Consider the following 23,238-nt stretch of genomic DNA (forward strand, 5'->3'; position numbering starts at 1 on the left):
CTGTCTTAGATCCTTCCTACCCGCTGCAACCCTGCAATGACCTCATACTCACTCCAACTGTACTGCTTTGTACTGTGCCAACACAAACTGTTCTGTAGCTGTACTTTCGCTCATTTGTACTGCTGTTGTGAGAAGTAATTTCCCCACTGCGGGACTATTAAAGGTTTTCCTATTCTTGTTCTTATTCTTTTGAGAATCAAACTTTTACCTAATAACGCTAAAAGCAAAACTAAAGAAACTAGTTTTCAAAGGACAGGAAACTATACAGGATATAACGTTAAGGACGTGTACAGTATGTTTCTAGTTTTATACTAGTTTACTGGATTTTTCTAGTACGTACATTCAGAGCAAGGGCAAAGCATCACTGAGACAGTGTCCACAATCAAGGGACATTACTGAGCTGACTGTGACAACATCCATTAATCATGCATTGGGGAGTTGGTGACCCAGTACCTTAGAAAGGCTGTTGAGGGAGTCCTCCACCCCCCTAAGCATGCTGTTGGGCCTCTCCTCCTGTGCAAGAAGCAGTTTCCTGTGAAAACTGAGCAGAGCCAAGAACTGGGACACACTGGTGTTTGCACAGGCAGAACTGAGGACCTCAGCAATCATAGATACAGTACAGCAACTCTGGGAATAAAAGAAAAGATTATTTGGAATACAGTATAAGCTGTTGGTAAATGAAGAAATTACAGTAGATGACAAATCTTAGAACCACCCGCAGAGCATCCTATATACAGTAGGTCAGCAGCATATACAGTAGAGCTCTATTTCACAGTACTGCACAGTATGTGTATTTTTCTACATACTACTGTACTGTACATACTGTAGATACAATGCTGATGAAGCACAAGCTTGACAACAAGTGTTATTTACAGTATTGACATACTGAGGTATGGGGAGGTTTTTCAGTACCTAAAAAAGAGCAAGATACTGCCCTGCCACTGCAGGCTTTGACTGGCCGTGGCACTCCAACATGCTGAGAGAGGCATCAGCCAAGATGGAAAGAGGCAGGTTATGCTGGAGACAAAGGCTGGTGGCTTCAGCAAGTGCTTTACTGGCTTGTGTCAACGACTGCTGCACTTCACATCTCTTTTGCTGCACAAGACAGATAACAAGCAAAATATTGGCAGGTTAATTTTATTACATATATGTTGATAACCTGTAGTGATTTTTCCATCCTCAACGTACCACACAATCTCACTTGCATCAGGCCAGCGTTTATTCTACCTGTGTTAAAAGATTTGTTTTCTGCATATTTAGTTAACATATTTCAAAAAGTTCTATGCTATATGAATTATGGTCATTAACAGCCTTCTGAAGTCACATCATACCAAAATCTGTAAAGACATGTAAAAAGAAATAAAAGAAATGAAAAAAGAAAATAGTCGAGCTCGGCACGTTTGGCAGAGGTCATTCTGCTTGACTCTCCGTCTTTCGCAGAATCCTCTTTCTTTGTGAAAATTGGTTTAGGTTCACAGAACATTAATAATTAAATTAAATCCCCTCATGATCAAGAACCATGAAGGCAAATCTTTTTCTGTCTTGAAGTATGTAAGTGGACATCTCTTTAATCGCTATAAGCTTCTTAGCCTGTGTAGCTGATGGCTCCCTCTGTTTCTATGCCAGTGTTCCAGAAAATGGGCTGTCTAAGAAAAAGTTCCTGGATTCATCTGATGGCTTGTTTTTGTATCACATAGGATACAAAACATTTTGAACATTTTGAAATTTCCACTGATTACATGCACAACCTATTTGTGCATGTATTGATTATCTCCACCTGCTTGTTTCTGCCCCAGAGGAAGCACATTTGAACAGGTCCTTCATGCACAGCCTGCAGTCTAAGGTACGTCCCCATCAGAGTCAGGCATCGAGCTCTGGTCTCCATGTTGACCAGCTTGTAGGAACGGACTGCAGCAAGTTGGCTCAGAGCAACCTGTCCCAAGGTGCTACCCACACTCACCCATTCCTGCACAGGATACAGTGACAGTAAACTAGTAGTAAATAGTGACAGTAAAATCAAATGAGGAGATGAAACAAAAGCAATGCAGACACTATGTTAAACTACATTTATATTACTGTACTTGACAAACAAGGATGTGAGAACTGAATACTTTCTCAGAATTACACATTTATAACACCTCTATATGACATGCCACGGGAAAATACTTGCTACTAAATACTACTAAATTAATTTAAATTAAAATACTAAATAATTAATTTTAAGCAAACAATCTCAAATTAGTAGCCATCAAAGGACTGGATTGGGGTAGTCTGACCAGCTAAAGAAAAAAGTATGTTGGGAGGTAATGTCCCCAGTGTAAACAAACAAGGTGAAACAATCTATTTTTTACAAGTACATATGATAAATTAAAGATCACCTATGGCCCACTTTTAGGGTTGTGTGTGTACATCTAACCTGTTCCAAAGAGTCAGGTTCAGGAGTGCAGCGTGTAAAATCCTCCAATGCTATCATAACAGAGGTTTTCGGCATCCGAGCCACAGCTTGGCTTTTTTCCTCAGCACAGTGCTCCTCCAACATGGCTAGACAAAATTCTGCCAAGGCCAGTCGCAGGCGCAGCAGTTTTCTGATGGCTGGTAGCAGCTGTTGATGGCTCTGGAAAAGACAAGAGGCACAGTGTATTTGAAACTGAAATACATGTGCATAGATAATATATACACATATAAAACTTGTTTTAATTTGTTGAAAATAAGATTAGGTTTAAGAAAGCTTCACGCAAATCAATGCGTTTTACTACTGTGTATAGAGTCTAAATTACTACAACAAAAGTTATCTCAACTTAAAGATAAGCAAATTGTATGACATCAAATTCCGTCATTACACATGTTGGCTGTCACTACTTACAAGCTTACAAAAGTACAGCAGCAGCACCATCTGCTGAAAGCACAGTGCTTCCAACCAGCCTCCCATGGCTGAATCATACAACCACATAACTGTCATAACTCATGAACAAGGATTTGCAGTAGGTGTGAGAGTTCAATCAATATTCCTGCCATTATTTCATCAGCATGTACAGTACTGTAAATGAAGGCCCCTGTCACGTTTATCACTGGTACTAAAGCCCTCTGATAACCTTAATTGTCTGCTAGCCTTTTCTTACCACCACAGTAGGGGTGTTTCAGTAAAATGCATGTGCACTTTATTTACCTCCTCCTGTGGGTATAGCAGGTCCTGAATTCTCTGAGCTACGTGTTCCTGTAACATGACAGCTAACTGCATCTGGGAGAGGCCATTGAGCAGGAAATGCTGTTTACTGGCTGGATCAGCTGCATGGGAGGACAAGAATCTGTAGAGGAAGAATAGATGATTAACACAGTAAACAAAAAAGTATGTGTATGTGGCAGAGCAAGTACTGTGAGCATTAGTCTGATAAAGTGTGAGCCGACTGTTTAAATCACTTAAGTTTTGTCTGACTAAAAAGACAAAAAAAAACTAAATTTTAGTTTCTTTATTTTTAAATTTGATTGAACTTCTGACAGACAAACCTCAGTGTTTCTGCATGTGCTTCTGCAGCCTGCTCATTGTAGCTGAGCTTAGTAAACGTAATGGCACAATCTCTTTTTTTTTTTTCTTCTCTTCTTTTTCTCCTTTGTCCCTTTTTTTCCTCCTGTCCCTCCCTCTCTTTTTTTTTCGTTCTGTCCAGCAGTTTAGCAAGCAGCATATATTACACTGAATGCCATATTGTGATGGACAGCTTTGCTTTAACAAGAAGAGTATATATAGAATATATGCAACCAGCTGCTGAAACCAAGCAAATCTGTTAAGTAAACAATCGGAGCAAATAAAAAAAAGAAGAATAAGAATAATAATAATAATAAGAAGAAGAAGAATGGCACAATCTCTGAGTTTATCACAGGAAGACGTTAACTTCTGCAGAGCCTCAGTGGAAGGAGCTCCTCCGCATTCACTTCCAGTGATGGAACTTATACATTCCATGGCACCTCTGCAAAAAATTTAAACCCCGTGCATTCCATCAAAAACACACAAAAGCCTATGAAAGTTGCAGCTCAATGTGTAAGTAAAGTATGTTGTATTTGCTGATGAAAATGTACATGAATTTACCTCATCTCTAGTGAAATAATCATGAACGTGAGCTCAGGTGCTTGAATGGCCTGTTGCTCCAGGTTGAGCTTGAGCGCTTCACAGCCTTCCTTTATAATGAGTTCAGCCTACGAAAGAAACAACTGAATGCTTTAACTAATGGTAATACACACATAAGATGATTACACTGTAGAAGGCTCGTACCTTGGCTTGTGCATCCTGATGTCTCTGCCCTAATACAGCTCTGACCTTGGTCAATGTGAAATGGTACCAGAACTTCTTATTCCCACCCAGGGCCAAGGATTTGTCCAACAGGATCAAAGCCTGGGCATAGTTCTGCTCTTCACAAGCCAGTATGGCACATTTAAACAAACATCTGGCAACTGCTTTTAGGTCTCCAAGTTCCTTCATAGAATTAACAACATCGGCAGGACAACTGCAGTGAATACTCGATATTTTAATTAGCGCATTAATAGATTAGTTAAATAAACTGAAATCATATTTCCCAATAAGTCAAGATCATATCTCATTTAAACTCACCACAGATATTAGGTGGGCCTCTGCCAGAAGCTGTCTAGCTGGCTGATACCTGGATTGCCTGACTACGATTGAATAATAAACGCTGTTTATTAACTGAACACCTCGTCTGCACTGCATGTGGGTCCGACATCTGCCGAAGCCTGACAGAGGGTTACTGTTGGCTCTGAATATCTGCCTGACCTGGTCAGGGCACATGTAGCGAGCCCACTCCTTCACAGCTGAAGGCAGAGTCTGATCCAAAGTAATAGGCTTAGGTCTTTCCTCTGCAGGGGTGTGCTTTACAAACAGATAGGAGACATAATAAATACTTACTGTGGTTGTATTATAATTGCTAGTTCATGAACCCAGAATATCTTTTTGATTTAATGAGATGATAAAACAAAATGACGCTGTAACATACATCTTTTGTTTTTTTGTTTGTGCCCTTCTCTTGATCCTTTTTGGATCCAGCAGACTGAGGAGGCTGAGGAGGCTGACACTTTGCCATGTCGCTTGAAATCTGACTAGCCACTGCCATGGACTCCTGAAGTGAAACAAAAGGCTCAAAGGTTGCATTTGAAGAGCGGTCTCAAAATGTCAGAGATGAATGGCAGAAGGATGTTGTACTTAGCCTCTCAGGGGATATTCAATGGGCTTAAAGCAGAAAATTACTGTAAACAAACGCCACTGAGAAGTTTTATGAATAGCATTGTTCTACTCTCAGTGGGCATGCTCAGGGGAATTGGGAAATCAATGCCCTTGTCTGATCTGTTCCTTCTACTCTGAGTAATAAAACAAACAAACAGTGATAGTTGTGCAATTATTAAAAAGCTGCATGGCCCATTAGACAGGATCAGGCATTATTCCCCTTGGAATAGCTCAGTGTGAAGTGTAAAACACTAAAGGAATATATGTGTAAATACAAGTGCAGTAACACTGAGCCCATATGTCAAAGAACTCCTGCGATATCTAAGAAAACTACACAGTCATTCACACATTCTTGATTGACTTCTACCTGGCTCTTCTGCCTGTTCAGGTTCCACATTTAGGAGGATGCCAATGGCCCATTGAAGCTGGTGCTGGGCATCAGCTTTGGGGAAGTTGTGACAGTAGAGCCATGCTCCAAATTCCATCAAAAGGCTGACCTTCTTTGGACACTGTTTATACAAAAACACAGAAAAGGCAAAACGCATAATGACATGTTGGCTCCACAAGATGGCGACAGAGCTTCGTGTTCATCTACTGTACAGTTAGTACAAGGGGTCTGTCCAGAAAATAGTATTATAGGATTGAATGAGCATCATTTTCATAGATGTAATGCATTGAACTTACTATGGTGATGTAGGGAATGTAAATACAGTGTCAGAGCGAAAACATTACCATGGCGGAGGTGATGGATTCCTGGTAGTAGGTCAGTTGTTTGGACTTATTGGCAGCACAAAGTGCAGCCTGATGCCACATAGATGAACAGCACCGCTCATCTTCCCCTCGTAACTTCTGCATGTCCATCAGTATGTTTTCCCCCAGTTGTACTTTCACCAGAATATGTTGTTTCTGCAGTGGTCTGGTCAAACATAATCAACAATATACTTCTGTCTTTTCACCCTTACCTTCTACTCCTAGTCCCATGTTGTGTTTTTCGGTGACCTACATTCAGTGTTTGGTGCATGACACATCACTAATTGCTTTGTCCAGAAGCTGCAGTTGGAGCAAGAAACTGTAAATATCTGCACTCAGGCTTAGATCTTCATCTGCTTACAAAATAATATAATAATTACATAGGAACAAACACATTTATAAGAGATTACTTCCCTCAATTCAGTGTTAGCAAAACACGCATTTTTGTTTGATCCCTTACATACAGTATACTTTAGAGGTAGTCAATGACATTCACAACAGCAAGTAAAGTAAATGTAAATGTATGCAAAAGGTCTATCCTCCAAGAATTATAAAAAGTTACGCCGGTCCTTTTAACACTCACCCTGTGACCCATCCTTAGGTCTCACAGGAGATGCTGCCTCCAAGGTCAGCAAGCGTTTTGCTTTGCCCTGCTTCTGAAATAGAGGTGGGAAAGGATTAACACCTAAGTCGCTAGAGAAACGACAGAGAGGTGATGGCAGTGGTAGATAGCTCACTGATGTATAGGATAAATTGACATCTTACCTTGCTCTTTGACCCTGTCCTTTTATCTAGGTATGTTTCACATAAAATGTTCATACCCAGAATCTGCAACATTAACAATTATTCTTCGGTCATATTAGACATTTTACATACTCACTGTGGGTCACACTGCTATACTTTAAACCACAGCATAAAGATTATATTCTACCTGACAGTTCTTTACTGTTTTGCTTAGTTCTTTAGTGTTAATGAACACTGTCAGAAGTTGGCATAACAATCAAGTCCTGCTTCAGTGTTACACTACATACTACCACACACACACGGCTTGACACACACATACATTTGTATGGCTGCAGTTTGTATGAACCAGAGCAGTCAGGATCTTCTCTAGGGGTTTTTAAAACTGCCATCTTTCCACTGGAATCTGTGTCAGTGGTAAGCAAGTGTTCCAGTAATGTTTGGCAGCTGTGATACACAATGCTGGATTGTCAGCCTTTTCTGCATTGCTTTGGACAAGGAAAAATAGCAATCACATACAAAGCAAGAAAATAAAAATGTTAACAACTGCAAATTCTGCTATGGTAAAAAAATCTAGTTATAGTTGATGGCGTGAGTCAAAATAGTGACAATAATGTATAAAGATATACCTGACACCAAACAGAAGCATCTTCAGGGTGTCATGATCTGGGTTTTTTGTGTTGTGGGTTTTATTCTGAAGTACTCTTACTAAGTAGTTCATTATGGAGAAGTACTGTTTTCATTTAGCTGTCATGTTTGGTTCAAGTTTCCTGTTTTATTTTGTAGTCCTTACATTTCTGGTCACAATATGTCAGTTCCCGCTTCACGTCCCGGTCCTCGTTAGGCACGCCTCTCTCGTATCAGTCATTACTCACCTGTGTATTTAAGCCAGTACTCACCATAGCCAGTTGCCAGATTGTTGAGTTCCAAGACCACTTTCCAGCGTTTCCAATATAGCTACCTTGTTGCACGATCCTCTCTGTACCTGACCGCCGATTCCTGCCTACACCCTGTCTGTACCTACGCCTGGAGATCTTGTTAACGTTCCCGACTGTCTGACCACGATTCTGTCTACTCCTAGTCTGTACCTCTGCTGAGCTCACTTGTGTACCGAACCCTTGCATGTTTTCTGGATCCAATCTTGCCTGCTCCTTTTGTGCCTGAAACCCGAGACTCAATATGTATGACCTGGATTGCCTGACTACGATTGAATAATAAACGCTGTTTATTAACGGAACACCTTGTCTGCACTGTGCACGTGGGTCCGACATCTGCCGAAGCCTGACACAGGGCCTCTGTATTTGTATAAATCTCCTCTGGACTCATGGGCTAAGCTTAAACCTCTTAAACAAGCTGCACTGCTCAGCATTTCATTCATCACAGACAGGCTATACCTGTAGACATATGGAAATGTATTACCTCTAACTTTATTAATATTCAGTCAATCAATTTGTTTATGATATACTGAGAAACCTGAAACTTTCAGGAATAATAGAAAGAGCATGCGCATTTATATCAGCTGCAGTACTCTTGAATATGCACAAGATGTCAGCTGCGAGATGAAAATGAAGATGTCAGAGAGCTGCGACTCAGCTCCTACCAATGACAATTCCCATAGCACATTTACATTTTTTTTTTATTCTCTCTTCCCCAGATTAAAAAAACTATATTGTCACAATAACATACATATAACACCATTTGGCCAAAACAAGAGGATCAAGGCAGCAACAGTGCTGTGAAGATATTGACACATAATGAGATGCAGAGAGACTCCAAAGGCTCATATGTCATCTTGGCATCTGTTGTCACCATCTGCGTAATAGCTACTGTAGGAAAACATGAACACTACACACTGTGGAGAGACTGGGAGCGGAGAATTCCATGTGAATCGGGTTCTTATTGCACTGGAGCATCTCCGCAGCAACCAGTACTCGCGTCATCGCAGACACGTCCTCATCCTCAGACTGGAGAAGAAAGAGGACAATCCTCAACAGAGTCCTACATACAGTAGTCATTTAATTAATGGAATATTATTATGTTATGGTACCTAATTAATTGAAAAGCTATAGTAAGTAAACATTTTCATTGGCTGGTGATACAAAGATGTAATATGGTGGACGTAACACCTTCTACATTAAAACGATTAATGTCAGGCGTCAAAAGCTTACAATATTTTCAGTAGACTACAAAAGAAGTGTAAGTAATCCATAATGAATGACACATTACAAAGGTCTAATCCATACAGTAACCTCAGAAACTGTTCGTCTTCTTTTGAGTTTCAACTACATTGTCCAATAACAATCCTAAATTTTCAAGGAACCATCCTTATCTAAGATACAGTAAACACACGTTAGACGCCTTTAGTGAAACCAAATGTAAATTCTGTACTGTACATATGCCAGTCTGAAAATAACTTGGAATAATCCTTGTTACATCACTAAGCTTCAGCACTGGTCTATTCTGCTTTTCTTTGCAATTATTTAAAATCATTGGTTACAGTTTTCTTCCACGTTGTTTCAATGCTGAATTTTCTTTTTTATTTTAGCTAGCGTGTCTGATAAAACTGAATTATGTAGTACTGTATATTTGTGTGTTGAGGTCTGATGAACTATGGAGTAAATAAAGCATTTTGGTATATTTGGGTTTGTTTTCTTATGCTTCACAGTGTGTGACCTTTGTATTTTCTACAACTATGGATGCTCTTAAAAAAATAGCTGGCTTAAACAGACTTTGGAACGTTTTTTAACTTTGCTTTGTTGTTTTTTTAAAGCAGATAATAGTTCAGACCTTTTTAAAAAAACATTCACAACAATGAATGTGTGAATCATAGGTAATATTATATTGTGCACTGTCAAAGCTAATCAGTGACACATCCATTATCCTCATTTTACATGTAAGGCCTTTTTAAAGTAGATCATGCACAAATGGCATTCTTAAAATAAATGTACAGCACAAGTACTTTGTGCCATCTTAGTGATAAAAAAAATCATATAAAATCATATAAGAAGAGGTTGTGGCTGGCTCCACAAATCCAGTAGCCAGGCAATCTGGCCAACACAGATGGTACTGTACAATATGAGAGTGAACGGATCCTTAAACTGGTGAGTGTGTTTGCTCAGGCTGTCATTCAGAAGGTTAAAACAATAACACCGCCTTGCTGTATACTGTACTATAGCTGAAAAACAAAACTGATCTACTCCATTACATTTCTATAATCTCAGTTAAGATTCAAGAAGACTTCTTTCACAATATACACATGCATAGATTGAAATGTCTTATGGTGTGTATGGTGTAACCGAAAACAGCTTTAACACTTGAAAGAAGATGAATAAGGGATTAGAGATGCAAGTTCAATCTCTAAAATAGAATTATTGTCTATAAAATGGACAACTCTTGATAAAGGCTTGAGGAAGGAGACCTGTCCAGGGTGTACTCTGCGTCCCCTCCAAAATAACAGCTGGGATTGGCTCCAGTGACCCCTGTGACCCTTACGGGGATGGAAAAAACAACTCAGATGACGAGTGAGCGAATGAGAGCGTGGGACATCAGTAACACACTGTGTAAATAAGGTACAGTATTCAATTTGAAATCACTGTCAGAGGACCTGCTCCAAGAGTGGTGCATATTCACAAGAAAAGATTTAACTGCTGAGGATTACTGTATTACAAGGCTGAAGTGTTTCATTTAAGGGACAGAAGCATGAATTGAAGTTAAAGCCAGTGAATAAATGTTAAGCTCCATTCAGAGCTCAATAGCAGACTTCAGTTTCTTTCAGCTTCTGAATACTCGGCGCTATTTTGTTGCTAAACAGTGTGTTTGAGACGTGCTCTCTTGTAAAATCGAAAGAGGAAATTGTAGCGACACAAAGAAATGATCAATGGGTGGTGTGTGTGTTATCTATTTGGACAAGTGAACAGTTGCTAGTTACACGTAATGAGGATATAACCGCATGACACAATCTTTTCAGCGGTGCTGATGCACACCAAGGTGGAGAGCAAAGATAAACACTGTGCCACCAGTGGAGAAATTACATTAATCACCGCTTCCCCAGACGTGAATAGAAGCAAGAACCCAACAGGCTGTCTGCTCTGTGTCTCACCAGGACACTTATTGGTAGCATAATTTTAGACAAACACGATGAGTCAGAACAGATTTGTTAGCTGTTATTAATGTATTTTTATATTTGAGTGCTCAGAACTTTTAATGAGACTGTTTTCTGAACAAAGAATGGTAATAAAAGGAAACTGCAGATAAGCCGTGTACAGCAGCTGGTTCACTTCACACTAGTTTGGCACATACTGCACTTTTGCTTACTAATTGAATAAGAGTCAATCATTTGCAGTTTTTATGCATTCATGAATTATTGATCTTTGTTACTGCTTAAATGTATGTGAATTCATAACCAGCAGTTTATGGCTACTCTGTCTTACTTTTCGCACAATAGGCAGGCGCGCACTGAGTTGGGTAATTTGAGGAAGTAATCTGCCATGTCAGAGCTGGACGGTGAGACACAGTTTCTTATCTGCGGAAGCATGTGTTCAGACGGCTAATGAGGGTATTGACTCGAGGCTCACGCTGTCATTGGAGATGACACATGTCAGTGATTTGTTTCAACGTCATCCGCGTGGGGATCGGATTTGATGGCACCCTGGATGCATACTTAGCAGTAGCTGACACCATGCCCAATCCTTTGCAGCGTGCATTCGCTGATTTGGTCTCTCTCCACTGAGATTAGTCGTTTATACCAAGTAACGCTCCAGTTGCAATACTGCATGTATATTACACATATGATGTGATATACATGTGGTTAGCGCCATGCATGTATCCACTTTACATTTCATACACCTACGAGAAGCAGCTCAAAAAACATCATAATAACAAACAATATAATATATGCTACGTTTAATTTTTTTTACCAATAATTCTCTTAGCACTAGTGTATCTCTCTCCACTCTATCATGCATAATGTTTATGTCATTATCTCTTTTTTTTCTGCTGCATGTTTTTAAAGCTTTTAAAGGACCTTAATTCCTCTGCCTCTGTGTTGAGACCAGGTACCCAGGTCTGCGAAACAGTTGCTCCTAACTTTTCCTTCTTTCAGATTAGTAAGTAAGGATGAGTGTTCTGTTGCTGTAGCAGCCCTGAAGCTTTGGAAGTCTGCCAATCCCAATCAAGGACTCAAGATCCAAAACCATATTTAAGGCTAAACTGAAATATTTTTATACTAATATATTTCTTTTGGTGTTTTTATTTTTTATAGTTAATAATTTAATCTATTTTACTTTCAAATTTAGTTGGTTTTATATTATATTTGTTATTGCTCTTATGTTACGAACGAGGGTCAAACCGGACTGAACAAGATTCTAAAACGCGCTCCTTGAGCGGGGAGGCAAACTACAATGGCCACCAAACTGACCTGGGAGGACCCAAATGCACGACCCAGAGACAGGACTGACGACAAGTGGTTTAATAATAAAAAGAACATATAGACTGAGGACAATACAAACTAAGGACGCTGCGTATGCAGGATGAACCAGAAAACAGAACATGCAAACTAACACATAAAACTCACAGGTAAACTAAAGGTCGCTGCAGAGCAGGAAACTAAATAACTATCCTAAAACACAAAACATGCAAACAACAGTATCTAACGAAATCAGCAAACAAACACACAAACCTGGACAGAGCACGATGGCACGGTAACAAGTAACACATCATGTAACGAGTAACGAGTAACAAGTAATGCACCAACAAAGACTGTGCACAAACTGAGACCTTAAATACAAAACAAGACAGGTGAACCCAATCAAACTAATACAGGAAACACAAGACAGGAAACAAGGACACAAAACCAAAAGGGTGAAACCAGGCTGCCCCTGGTGGCGTGGAAGCCGAGTCACAACAGAGCCCCCCCCTCAAAGCCGGCTCCCAGACAGCGAACGTGCACAAACTAGACGAGCCGGGCGGGCGGAGGGAGGCGAGGAGGAGGGCCAAACGAAAAGACAAAAACACAGACAGAAACGAGACCCCAACATGACAACCAGACAATAAACACTCCAAACAAAAATAACCCATAACATCACATACAAGTGTATAATCATGATGATGATCAAACATAAGTCTTGATCAATTCCAAAACCAATTAAGGTTGTCCATGAATAATAGGTCCTTCCCAGTTTCATGGTGGGTGCCAACGCGGCAGGGTCTGACTCAGCAGCCGCTGGAAGTCAACTGGCACTCCTGGTGCCTCCAAACATGAGCCCCGCTCTCTGGGAGGGCGCCGACGGTAGAGGCAGGGCCAGCATAGCAGCGGGAGGTTATGGCGGCAAGGCGACCAGTCTGGTGGCCTAGCCCCCATGAGGCCCAAGGCCACTCGTGGACCACCGCGACGACAAACGGGAACCAGCGGCGTCCTCCTTGGACCACCGCGACGGCGAACGGGAACCAGCGGCGTCCTCCTTGGACCACCGCGACGGCGAACGGGAACCAGCGGCGTCCTCCTTGGACCACCGCGACGGCGAACGGGAACCAGCGGCGTCCTCCTTGGACCACCGCGACGGCGAACGGGAACCAGCGGCGTCCTCCTTGGACCACCGCGACGGCGAACGGGAACCAGCGGCGTCCTCCTTGGACCACCGCGACAACGAACGGGAACCAACGTGGCCTCCTCCGGACCACCAGAAGGAACAAACGTGGCCTCCTCCAGACCACCAGAAGGAACAAACGTGGCCTCCTCCAGACCACCGGGAACAGACGTGGCCTCCTCCAGACCACCGGGAACAGACGTGGCCTCCTCCAGACCACCGGGAACAGACGTGGCCTCCTCCAGACCACCGGGAACAGACGTGGCCAGACGTGGAGCCAGAACCGGAACCAAAAGTGAAGCCGTACCAAGCAGATCGATTGGGCTGGGAGGCTGAAGAGCCGCCGCTCCCAACGACGAACCAGAAGAGTGGAGAGCCGCAGGGCTAGAAGGCGTAGCTGCGCCAGGCAGCAAGTCCTCCACTGCAAACAAAGTCTCAGAAGTGGGCGTCTTGGCAGGCCAGCAAACAGAATCCAAATCCACAAACAAACACCCCATACCCGGGATTGAAACGAGCCCAGGAGTCTCCAAGATTAGGTCCTTAGCTTCTAGACAAGCCCTTCGCTTGGTCTGCATGTTTTGACTGTCGGTAACCTCCATGACCAGCTCACTCAAACGGACCCAAACCATAGGGGAAATCGCCCTCATGTCACTGTCCAAACTCAGTTCAGGGAAAACAAAGTAATCACAAGGTACTGGCTCCGCAAAGCCGAGCACAGGAACATGAACCGGTTCAGAGATGCAGATCACAGGAACGGGAACCAGTTCTGCAACGCAGACCCCCGGAATAGGTACCAAACTTAACCTGCCCCCATCAGCTGAACTGCACTCAAGACCCGTTGTGGTGAGCTGAGCTGCTTCCCTGCTAACGACATCTGGCACAAACTGCGGTTCTTCCTCCTTTATGCACTGACCAGGGGCAACTGCAGCGCTCTCAGGGTTTACTGCCTTATCAGAAGCGAGCTCCAAACGCTGCGGACTACACGCTGCAAGCTCAAAGGCAAGCTTCTCTCTTAAAACAGGAAACCTGGTTACAGCCTCCGGTACCTCTGGAACAAGGAGGAATTCCGGAACGATTTTAATTAGATCCTCCAGCTTATTCAGCGCTACCAGTCTGATCAACGGATTCACACCCGTACCAATCCTGTCCAACAGTTCATGGAATAAATCCACCCAACGAGGGTTAATTTCAGGAACAGCTGATCCCTCCTCGGCAAACTGGGCGGGACCCACTGCGCGCTCGGCCGTAGCGCTACCAACGGGCCCGGATTGTGACGCGGCCGTGATCGGCTGCTCCCCCTCTGTATCCGACGCCTCCTCCCATAGACGCCGTTGTAGAGGACTGTGAACGGCAGGGGTGGGCTGCCGCAGGACGCCGCACGGTGCTTCCGCCCCAAAGCACCGTGACACTGACCTGGACGCAGAGGTGACTATCCTCTGCTACGACGAGGCGCGCTCCCGTCTCCTGGAGCGCGAGGTCGATCTGTCCCCTGCAGCGCTGGCCTTCGGCTGACAGGCGGACTCCGACGCTTGGTCCTCATCACCCCGTGGAGCAGCGTTCACCACACGCTGCGACTTCGGGCTCGGCACCTCCCTCGAGGAGAACCGCGAGCCCGTCTCCGCCGGAACGGGCACCACCCGTTCACTTGCGGACTCCAGCACTTCGTCTGCGAAGCACCGGGCAGGGAGGATAAAGTCAGCTGTGTTCCCCAGCTGACTTCCCGCGAATCGCGCTCTCTTTTTAGAGCGCCGGCTTCTCGCGGTGTGAATTGCCATAACGCCACAGCTAATAGAGCCCGTCCGTGGCTCAGGTGAGCCTTGGTGTTTCAGCTCCTGCCAGATCTGTCGCGCCTCCTCCGACGACAGTCTAGTTTCCGGCTCGGACGAATCGTCCCGTACCGGCGTTCCAACGCAGACGGGGCTATTAATTTGGGCGGTGAATGACGGCGGTGCCATCGTTGCTCCGACAAACAAAACAAACAGTCACAAGCACAAGACGATTGCAGACAGACACTTAACTACAATAGAACACACTGAGCTACACTAAACGGGTCGACTGGGTCCAAAGGGGTTGGTGCATTCTGTTACGAACGAGGGTCAAACCGGACTGAACAAGATTCTAAAACGCGCTCCTTGAGCGGGGAGGCAAACTACAATGGCCACCAAACTGAACTGGGAGGACCCAAATGCACGACCCAGAGACAGGACTGACGACAAGTGGTTTAATAATAAAAAGAACATATAGACTGAGGACAATACAAACTAAGGACGCTGCGTATGCAGGATGAACCAGAAAACAAAACATGCAAACTAACACATAAAACTCACAGGTAAACTAAAGGTCGCTGCAGAGCAGGAAACTAAATAACTATCCTAAAACACAAAACATGCAAACAACAGTATCTAACGAAATCAGCAAACAAACACACAAACCTGGACAGAGCACGATGGCACGGTAACAAGTAACACATCATGTAACAAGTAACAAGTAATGCACCAACAAAGACTGTGCACAAACTGAGACCTTAAATACAAGACAAGACAGGTGAACCCAATCAAACTAATACAGGAAACACAAGACAGGAAACAAGGACACAAAACCAAAAGGGTGAAACCAGGCTGCCCCTGGTGGCGTGGAAGCCGAGTCACAACATCTTATTTCTCTGAAGATTAAGATACTGTAGATTTTACAATATGTAACAGGTTCCTGAAACCAAAAAGGAATAATCATGAAATGAAAAACAAAACATTACTAGCAGAGCTGACACTCATTCATTTGAGGTCCTTAGGGTTCTGATAGTAAAGACACAATCACTTTTTGTTCTAGCAGTACTGTAGTTATTAGGCTGTCATCATGTCTGAAGGTCAGCTAGATCAGCAGTCACTCTTTGTTAGAACAGTGAGAAGAATGTAGACACAGTAACAAAATAAAAGCCCCTCTGATGTTGAACACTTGCCCCTCTGCTAATAAAAACCCAACCAAACTGCTCCTTTTTTCACTCTGTCTGACATTTTTTATTCAGCAACTCTTCTGATCTCTAATGATCATTACAGCTTTGCAGGGCTGCACAGAACCTACAGGCCGGGCCTTGTTTCCATTTGGATCGCTGGAAGGATAAGCCGGCCTGATTGATCTGGTTAAGAGGCACGCCTGCCTCTCAAAGCCCTCCTCTCAGCATACAGACAGGGTGTCAGTTGTGATTAGCCACACTCTGGTTTCCTGTTGACAGGCATCAATAGACCACTTAAAGCCACACGCTGGTTGCACTTTTACCTCTAGTGCATCTTCCACCGGATGACAGCGTGTCAGTACAGCTTGACCTCAACATAAAATATATGGTGTATTCAAAGCAATAACCTTCACAGTTCCTTCGTGCTTTTTGACTAAATGTTCTGCAGATTGGTGCCTCAATAGAATTTACAATGAACAGTTTACAACTCTATTTCTACAGAAATAATTCCATGTTTTTATTGCTACATGAAATTTAATTGTCACTGGAAGAGACACTGAACCCTGAACAACCATATGTCAGTTTGTTCAATTATCAAATATAATAATACAGTTCATATGCTACAGCTAAAGTCCAGTATTGGTTGGAGGAATGGCAGCTAAACATTACATGTACATTGTTACTAGTACCTTTGATTTCATTCACCTACTCATTGGGTTATGGAGATTGCTGTCTACAGTAAATGTAAAAATAGAAGCAGTGCACTTTGAAACAAGCTTCTCTCTGCTGGATGAATACCTTGTTGTGATTTAATGCCACATGCTCAATTTGACTAATGAATGTGTCAGGCTTGGGCAGGTGTCGGACCCACATGCACGGCGCAGAAACACAGATGTGATTAAGTGCAGGTTTATTCGGTGAATCAGAGTCAGGCAGTCCAGGTCAAACACAGTACGTTCCCGTAGGCAATATACAAAGGAGCAGGCAATCTCAGAATCAAGGTCCAGGCAGGGTTCGGTACACGAGCAGACTTGGCGACAGTACAGACAAGGATCAGGCAAAAACTCACGGTCAGATTATCAGGCACAGGTCTTTCACAGGTTGCGGGATCAACAGGGTTCAGGCAAGAATCAAAGGTCGAGGCGGTCACGGTCAAAACACGAATGGCTACAATAGAATGCTGGAAAGAGTACATGAACTAACAATCTGGCGACTGGTGTGGGTGAGAGGTGGAGGTTAAGTACAGGTGCTGATTACTAATTAGCAACAGGTGTGGATGATGAGAACCGGAGCGTGACAGGAAGTTAACAAAATAAAACAGGATGTGACACGTAACATGAATCATGACAGTACCCCCCCCCCCTATGGCGTCTTCCACGGCGCCAACGAGCCCCTCCCCCCTCCGCCCAGGGCGGGTGGAGGGAGGAAACAGGAGGAGGGCTCGAATCTCCCCCCCTCGCCCGGCCGATGAAGCAGGGTGGGAGGAGGGAGGACATCAGGAGGAGGGTCCAGCGCCGGAATCCTCCTCGTCTGCAGAACCGTGGCTGTGGTGCCCCATCCCGTCCGGGGACGGGGCCTCAGGATGTGCTGCATGAAAGTCTCTGATAAGGGACTTGTCCAGTATGTCCCGGGCCGGCACCCAAGAGCGTTCGTCCGGCCCGTAGCCCTCCCAGTCGACCAGATACTGGAAGCCCCGCCCCCGACGTCTGCAGTCGCGGAGGTCCCGAACCGTGTAGACAGGCCCTCCGTCCACAATCCGAGGAGGAGGAGGCGGTTGATGTGGAGGGACCATGGGGCACGATCGATAGGGTTTGAGACGGCTGATGTGGAATGTGGGGTGGATCTTCATTGTCCTGGGCAATGAGAGCCTCACAGAAACAGGATTAATAATTTGCGATATCGTATATGGACCAATGAATTTCGGAGTCAACTTACGGGTCTGGGCCTGCAACCTGAGGTCTCTGGTGGACAACCAGACCTGATCGCCCACCTTGTATTCCGGACCCGGTATCCGCTTACGGTCGGCCGCCCGCTTGTACTGGTCCCGTGCCCGCAGCATGGTGCGCCGTGCCTGCAACCATGTGCGACGGCAACGCTGGACCAGGGCGTGCGCCGACGGGACGCGGACCTCTTCCTCCGAAGCCGGAAATAATGGCGGCTGGAACCCATAGGCGCACTGAAACGGGGTCAGTCCGGTGGAGGCGCAGGGCAGCGTGTTGTGGGCGAACTCCACCCACACGAGTTTGCTGGCCCATGACCCCGGGTTTCTGGAGGCGAGGAGCCGCAATCCTACCTCCAACTGCTGATTGGCCCGTTCGGCCTGTCCATTGGACTCGGGGTGGTACCCTGACGATAAGCTAACTTCAGCCCCTAGGAGAGAACAGAACTCTCGCCAAAATCGCGAGACGAACTGGGGCCCTCGGTCCGACACAATGTCTGAGGGGAAGCCGTGGAGTCTAAAAACATGCTCGAGCATGGCTTGGGCCGTAGCCTTGGCTGACGGCAACTTGGGTAGGGATATAAAGTGGGCTAACCTGGAGAAGCGGTCTACCACCGTCATGACGACTGTCTTCCCCTGGGAGGGTGGTAGGCCGGTGACGAAATCCAGGGCTAGGTGTGACCAGGGGCGGTGCGGCACCGGCAGAGGACGCAGCAGACCGGCCGGTCGCTGATGCGACGCCTTGCCCATGGCACACGTGGGGCATGCGGCGACGTATTCCTGGACGTCCTTTTTCACCGTCGGCCACCAGAACCTCTCCCCCAGCCTAAACAGAGTGCCAGCCACCCCGGGGTGTCCACTTACTAGTGAGGCGTGAGCCCACTGGATGACCTCTCCCCTGAGGTCGGGTGGCACGAACAGCCGGTTGGGCGGGGCGCCGCGTGGGGCTGGACGGTCGCGGTTGGCCTCCCGTACCCGACGCTCCACCGACCAGGTGACTGCCCCCACCAGACATCCCGGCGGTAGGATGGACTCAGGTTCTGCTGGTTCCAGCTGCGCGTCATGCAGACGAGACAGAACGTCAGGTTTCACATTCTTGGATCCAGGACGGTACGACAAGTGAAAATTGAAGCGACTGAAGAACAGTGCCCATCGGGCCTGGCGTGAGTTCAGCCGCTTCGCCGTTCTCAGGTACTCAAGGTTCTTATGATCTGTATATACTAGGAAAGGCTGGTCTGCCCCCTCCAGCCAGTGTCTCCACTCCTCTAGGGATACCTTTACCGCGAGCAGTTCTCGGTCCCCGATGTCGTAATTCCGCTCCGCGGGAGATAGCTTGCGGGACATGAAGGCACATGGGTGGATCCTACCGTCCGTGGGATCCCTCTGGGACAGCACGGCCCCGACTCCGGAGTTGGACGCGTCGACCTCCACCACGAACTGCCGCTGTGGGTCGGGCATCCGCAGCACGGGTGCCGTGACGAAACTGCGTTTCAAACGTTGAAACGCCTCCTCTGCCTCGCCTGTCCACTGAAAAGCAGTCTTACATGAGGTTAGTGCGTGCAATGGAGCGGCAATGCTGCTGAACCTCCTGATGAACTTTCTGTAAAAGTTGGCAAATCCAAGGAAGCGCTGCACCTCCTTCCTGCTCTGTGGGACCGGCCACTCCTGAACTGCCTGGGTCTTGGCTGGGTCCATTTCAATCTTGTCCCTGCTGACGATAAATCCTAAAAACGAGACCTGGTCTGCATGGAATTCACATTTTTCTGCCTTAACATATAAGCGGTGTTCGAGTAATTTCCTGAGGACCTGACGGACATGAGCAATGTGCTCCTCCTCGGAGCGGGAAAAGACCAGGATATCATCAAGGTATACAAAGACAAAGTCATTTATCATGGGACCGAGTACCTCGTTCACAAACGCCTGGAAGACCGCTGGCGCGTTGGTCAGACCAAAGGGCATGACGAGGTACTCATAGTGTCCATTCGGGGTATTGAAGGCCGTCTTCCATTCGTCCCCCTCTCGGATCCGAACCAGGTGGTAGGCGTTACGGAGGTCCAACTTGGTAAAGTGCGTAGCTCCTGCTAGCAACTCGAACGCGGAGGATAACAAGGGAAGAGGGTAGGAGTCTCTTACCGTGATGTCATTGAGGCCCCGGTAATCAATGCAGGGCCGCAGGGAACCGTCCTTCTTCCCCACAAAGAAGAAACCTGCGCCTGCAGGAGAGGATGAGGGACGAATGATACCCGAGGCCAGCGCGGAGTCCAGATATTCCTTCATGGCCCGGGTTTCCTTGGGAGAAAGCTGATACAACCTCCCCTTGGGAGGCGTGGTCCCTGGGCGCAGGTTGATCGCGCAGTCATGCTTTCGGTGGGGCGGAAGGGAGGTCGCACGGACCTTGCTAAACACAGCGCGAAGGTCGTGGTAGCAATCGGGGACTCCCGTCAGATCGGCCTGCTCGATCTCCTCACCGATTGTCGCCGTCGCCCCTGCAGGTGCCTGTTGGGAGACTGCGGGCTGAAAGCAAGTGTTCATACAGTCTGAATCCCATCGGCTCACCTCCCCCTTGCGCCAATCCAGTGTGGGGTTGTGTAGCCTCAACCACGTGTGGCCCAGTACCACCGGGTGGTAGCACGACTCCACGACCAAAAACGTGATCTTCTCGGTGTGCGTGTCAGAAAAAGTCATTATTACCGGTTCAGTTCGATGCGTGACCCTCCAGAGCCGTCGTCCGTCCAGCGCGGCCGTTTCCACGGGAGACGCCAAGGGAATGGCCGCGATGCCCAGTCGCTCCACCAGTCCGGCGTCCATCAGACTGGCATCAGCTCCGGAGTCAATGAGGACCGCCTGCTGGACGGATCGGGTACTGGAGACTAGTGTTACCGTAGGCAATGACCGAGCGGAGGCGCTACCTAAAATTGTTCGGCTCACCGCTACCCTCCGTGCTAGCGATGAGCCATGTCTTTTAGCGGACAGCGCAGGGCAAGATGCCCGGCCTGACCGCAATAAAAACACAGTCCATGGGAGCGTCGGCGTCGCTTCTCCTCTTCTGACAGCCGTGCGCGGCCGATCTGCATCGGTTCCTCTGGCTGCGGTCCCACTTCCGGGTCCCGAGGAACGGACTGACCGCCAGGCTCACGCTGCCCCCTCCTGGGGCTCGTGGTGCGAAGTCGACGGTTCTCCCGCAGGCTTTCCTCTCGGTGGTGCTCCCGTTCGTTGCTCCCCAGCCTGCGGTCAATTTGTATCGCCAGGGCGATCAGAGCGTCCAAACTGCTGGGCAAATCCCTCGCTGCCAAGCAGTCCTTGACCCGCCGAGAGAGTCCGCGGATAAATACATCACCCAGTGCGGTGGCGTCCCAGCCGGCTTCTGCGGCTAGCGTGCGGAACTCGATTGCGTACTTCGCCGTCGGTCTGCCGCCCTGTCGAATATTAACCAGCCGCTGAGCCGCTTCGCGTCCCGGGGTGACTTCCTGGAAGATCTGTTTCAATGCGGTGGCGAAGGCGGCGAAGGTGCACACGCAGGAAGAGCCGTTTTGCCACTCCGCTGTCGCCCATGCTTCCGCGTCCCCCGTCAGGTGCGAAATAGCGTATGCCACCCGAGCGCGCTCCGAGGGAAACGCGGGTGAATGCAGTTCAAAATGAATCTCACACTGTGTGAGAAATGCTCGACAGTCTCCTGACTCACCAGAGAACCGTAGCGGGGCGCCTAGCCTGGCGTCTGGAGCGACGGCCATGGGAACCGCTGCTGCCAGGGGCGCTGCCGCGGCAGTGGCGCTCGGGGTCGGTCTCGTCTCTCCCGTCGAGCTCTGGGTCAGGCGATTCATTGCCTCAGTTAATCCTGCCATCGCCGTCTCCTGTCGCAAAACACACTCGGCCAATCTCTGGAGAGCGGCGTTGGTTTTCTCCTCCTGCTCTGCTGCGCGCTGCTCCTGAGCCATGAGCTGAGCACGGAGGTTCTCTGCACCGGCGGAGTCCATTTCTGGCCAGATTGTTCTGTCAGGCTTGGGCAGGTGTCGGACCCACATGCACGGCGCAGAAACACAGATGTGATTAAGTGCAGGTTTATTCGGTGAATCAGAGTCAGGCAGTCCAGGTCAAACACAGTACGTTCCCGTAGGCAATATACAAAGGAGCAGGCAATCTCAGAATCAAGGTCCAGGCAGGGTTCGGTACACGAGCAGACTTGGCGACAGTACAGACAAGGATCAGGCAAAAACTCACGGTCAGATTATCAGGCACAGGTCTTTCACAGGTTGCGGGATCAACAGGGTTCAGGCAAGAATCAAAGGTCGAGGCGGTCACGGTCAAAACACGAATGGCTACAATAGAATGCTGGAAAGAGTACATGAACTAACAATCTGGCGACTGGTGTGGGTGAGAGGTGGAGGTTAAGTACAGGTGCTGATTACTAATTAGCAACAGGTGTGGATGATGAGAACCGGAGCGTGACAGGAAGTTAACAAAATAAAACAGGATGTGACACGTAACATGAATCATGACAGAATGTTGGTCACCTTGACATTTTTATTCTGTCTTTCCATCGTGTGCAGTTCTGCAATAGCTGGCTGACAACCATCATTCAAGCAATGAAAGCTGCACAGGGAGAAGTCAAGTGACAGCAGGACATGAAGGAGCGTCAAGCCAATGAACAGCGTGGGCCTAGTAGTGTGCCATCAACTAGCAGTCATCATGATACTACTGATAGCGATCCCATTCGAATTTAACAGGTCCTTTATGTCCCGAGGGAGAGGAAATGTCCTCTGTTCAGGGGAACTTATGGGATTGGGGTTGAATAGTGGGTAGAAGAGGTCCATGCTAGCATGAGAACCAGAAATTTGGGGCCGCTTGATCAAGTTTATTTTATATATGACCATTTAGAAGGAAAAGCCAGAGACAGAGTTAGATTTAGGAAGGAAGTCGCCGTTACAGATAGGTGTGGGAACAGCTTTCAGGACCCAAAGGTTCAGCTAGTAAGTGCACTGCTAATGTGCTACTTTCTCCCTTCCGTTTATTTTGGAAATAGATGCCAGTCATTATGGCTTGGGCGCAG

General features: G+C 46.6%; 1 protein-coding gene across 1 annotated transcript; it reads right to left on the reverse strand.

Annotated features, from left to right (window-relative positions):
• Positions 1-423: 423 nt before the first annotated feature.
• LOC121202780 (uncharacterized) lies at positions 424-4,448 on the reverse strand. Its single transcript, XM_041074072.2, has 6 exons — positions 4,265-4,448; positions 4,082-4,188; positions 3,167-3,962; positions 2,417-2,614; positions 1,778-1,966; positions 424-627 (listed from the first exon to the last, which is right to left on the reverse strand). The coding sequence occupies exons 3-6, from the start codon at positions 3,236-3,238 to the stop codon at positions 424-426; spliced, it is 663 nt and encodes a 220-aa protein (XP_040930006.2). The 5' UTR covers positions 3,239-3,962; positions 4,082-4,188; positions 4,265-4,448.
• Positions 4,449-23,238: the final 18,790 nt, after the last annotated feature.

This window comes from Betta splendens, chromosome 15 (assembly GCF_900634795.4).
Source record: "Betta splendens chromosome 15, fBetSpl5.4, whole genome shotgun sequence".
Classification (NCBI taxonomy): domain Eukaryota; kingdom Metazoa; phylum Chordata; class Actinopteri; order Anabantiformes; family Osphronemidae; genus Betta; species Betta splendens.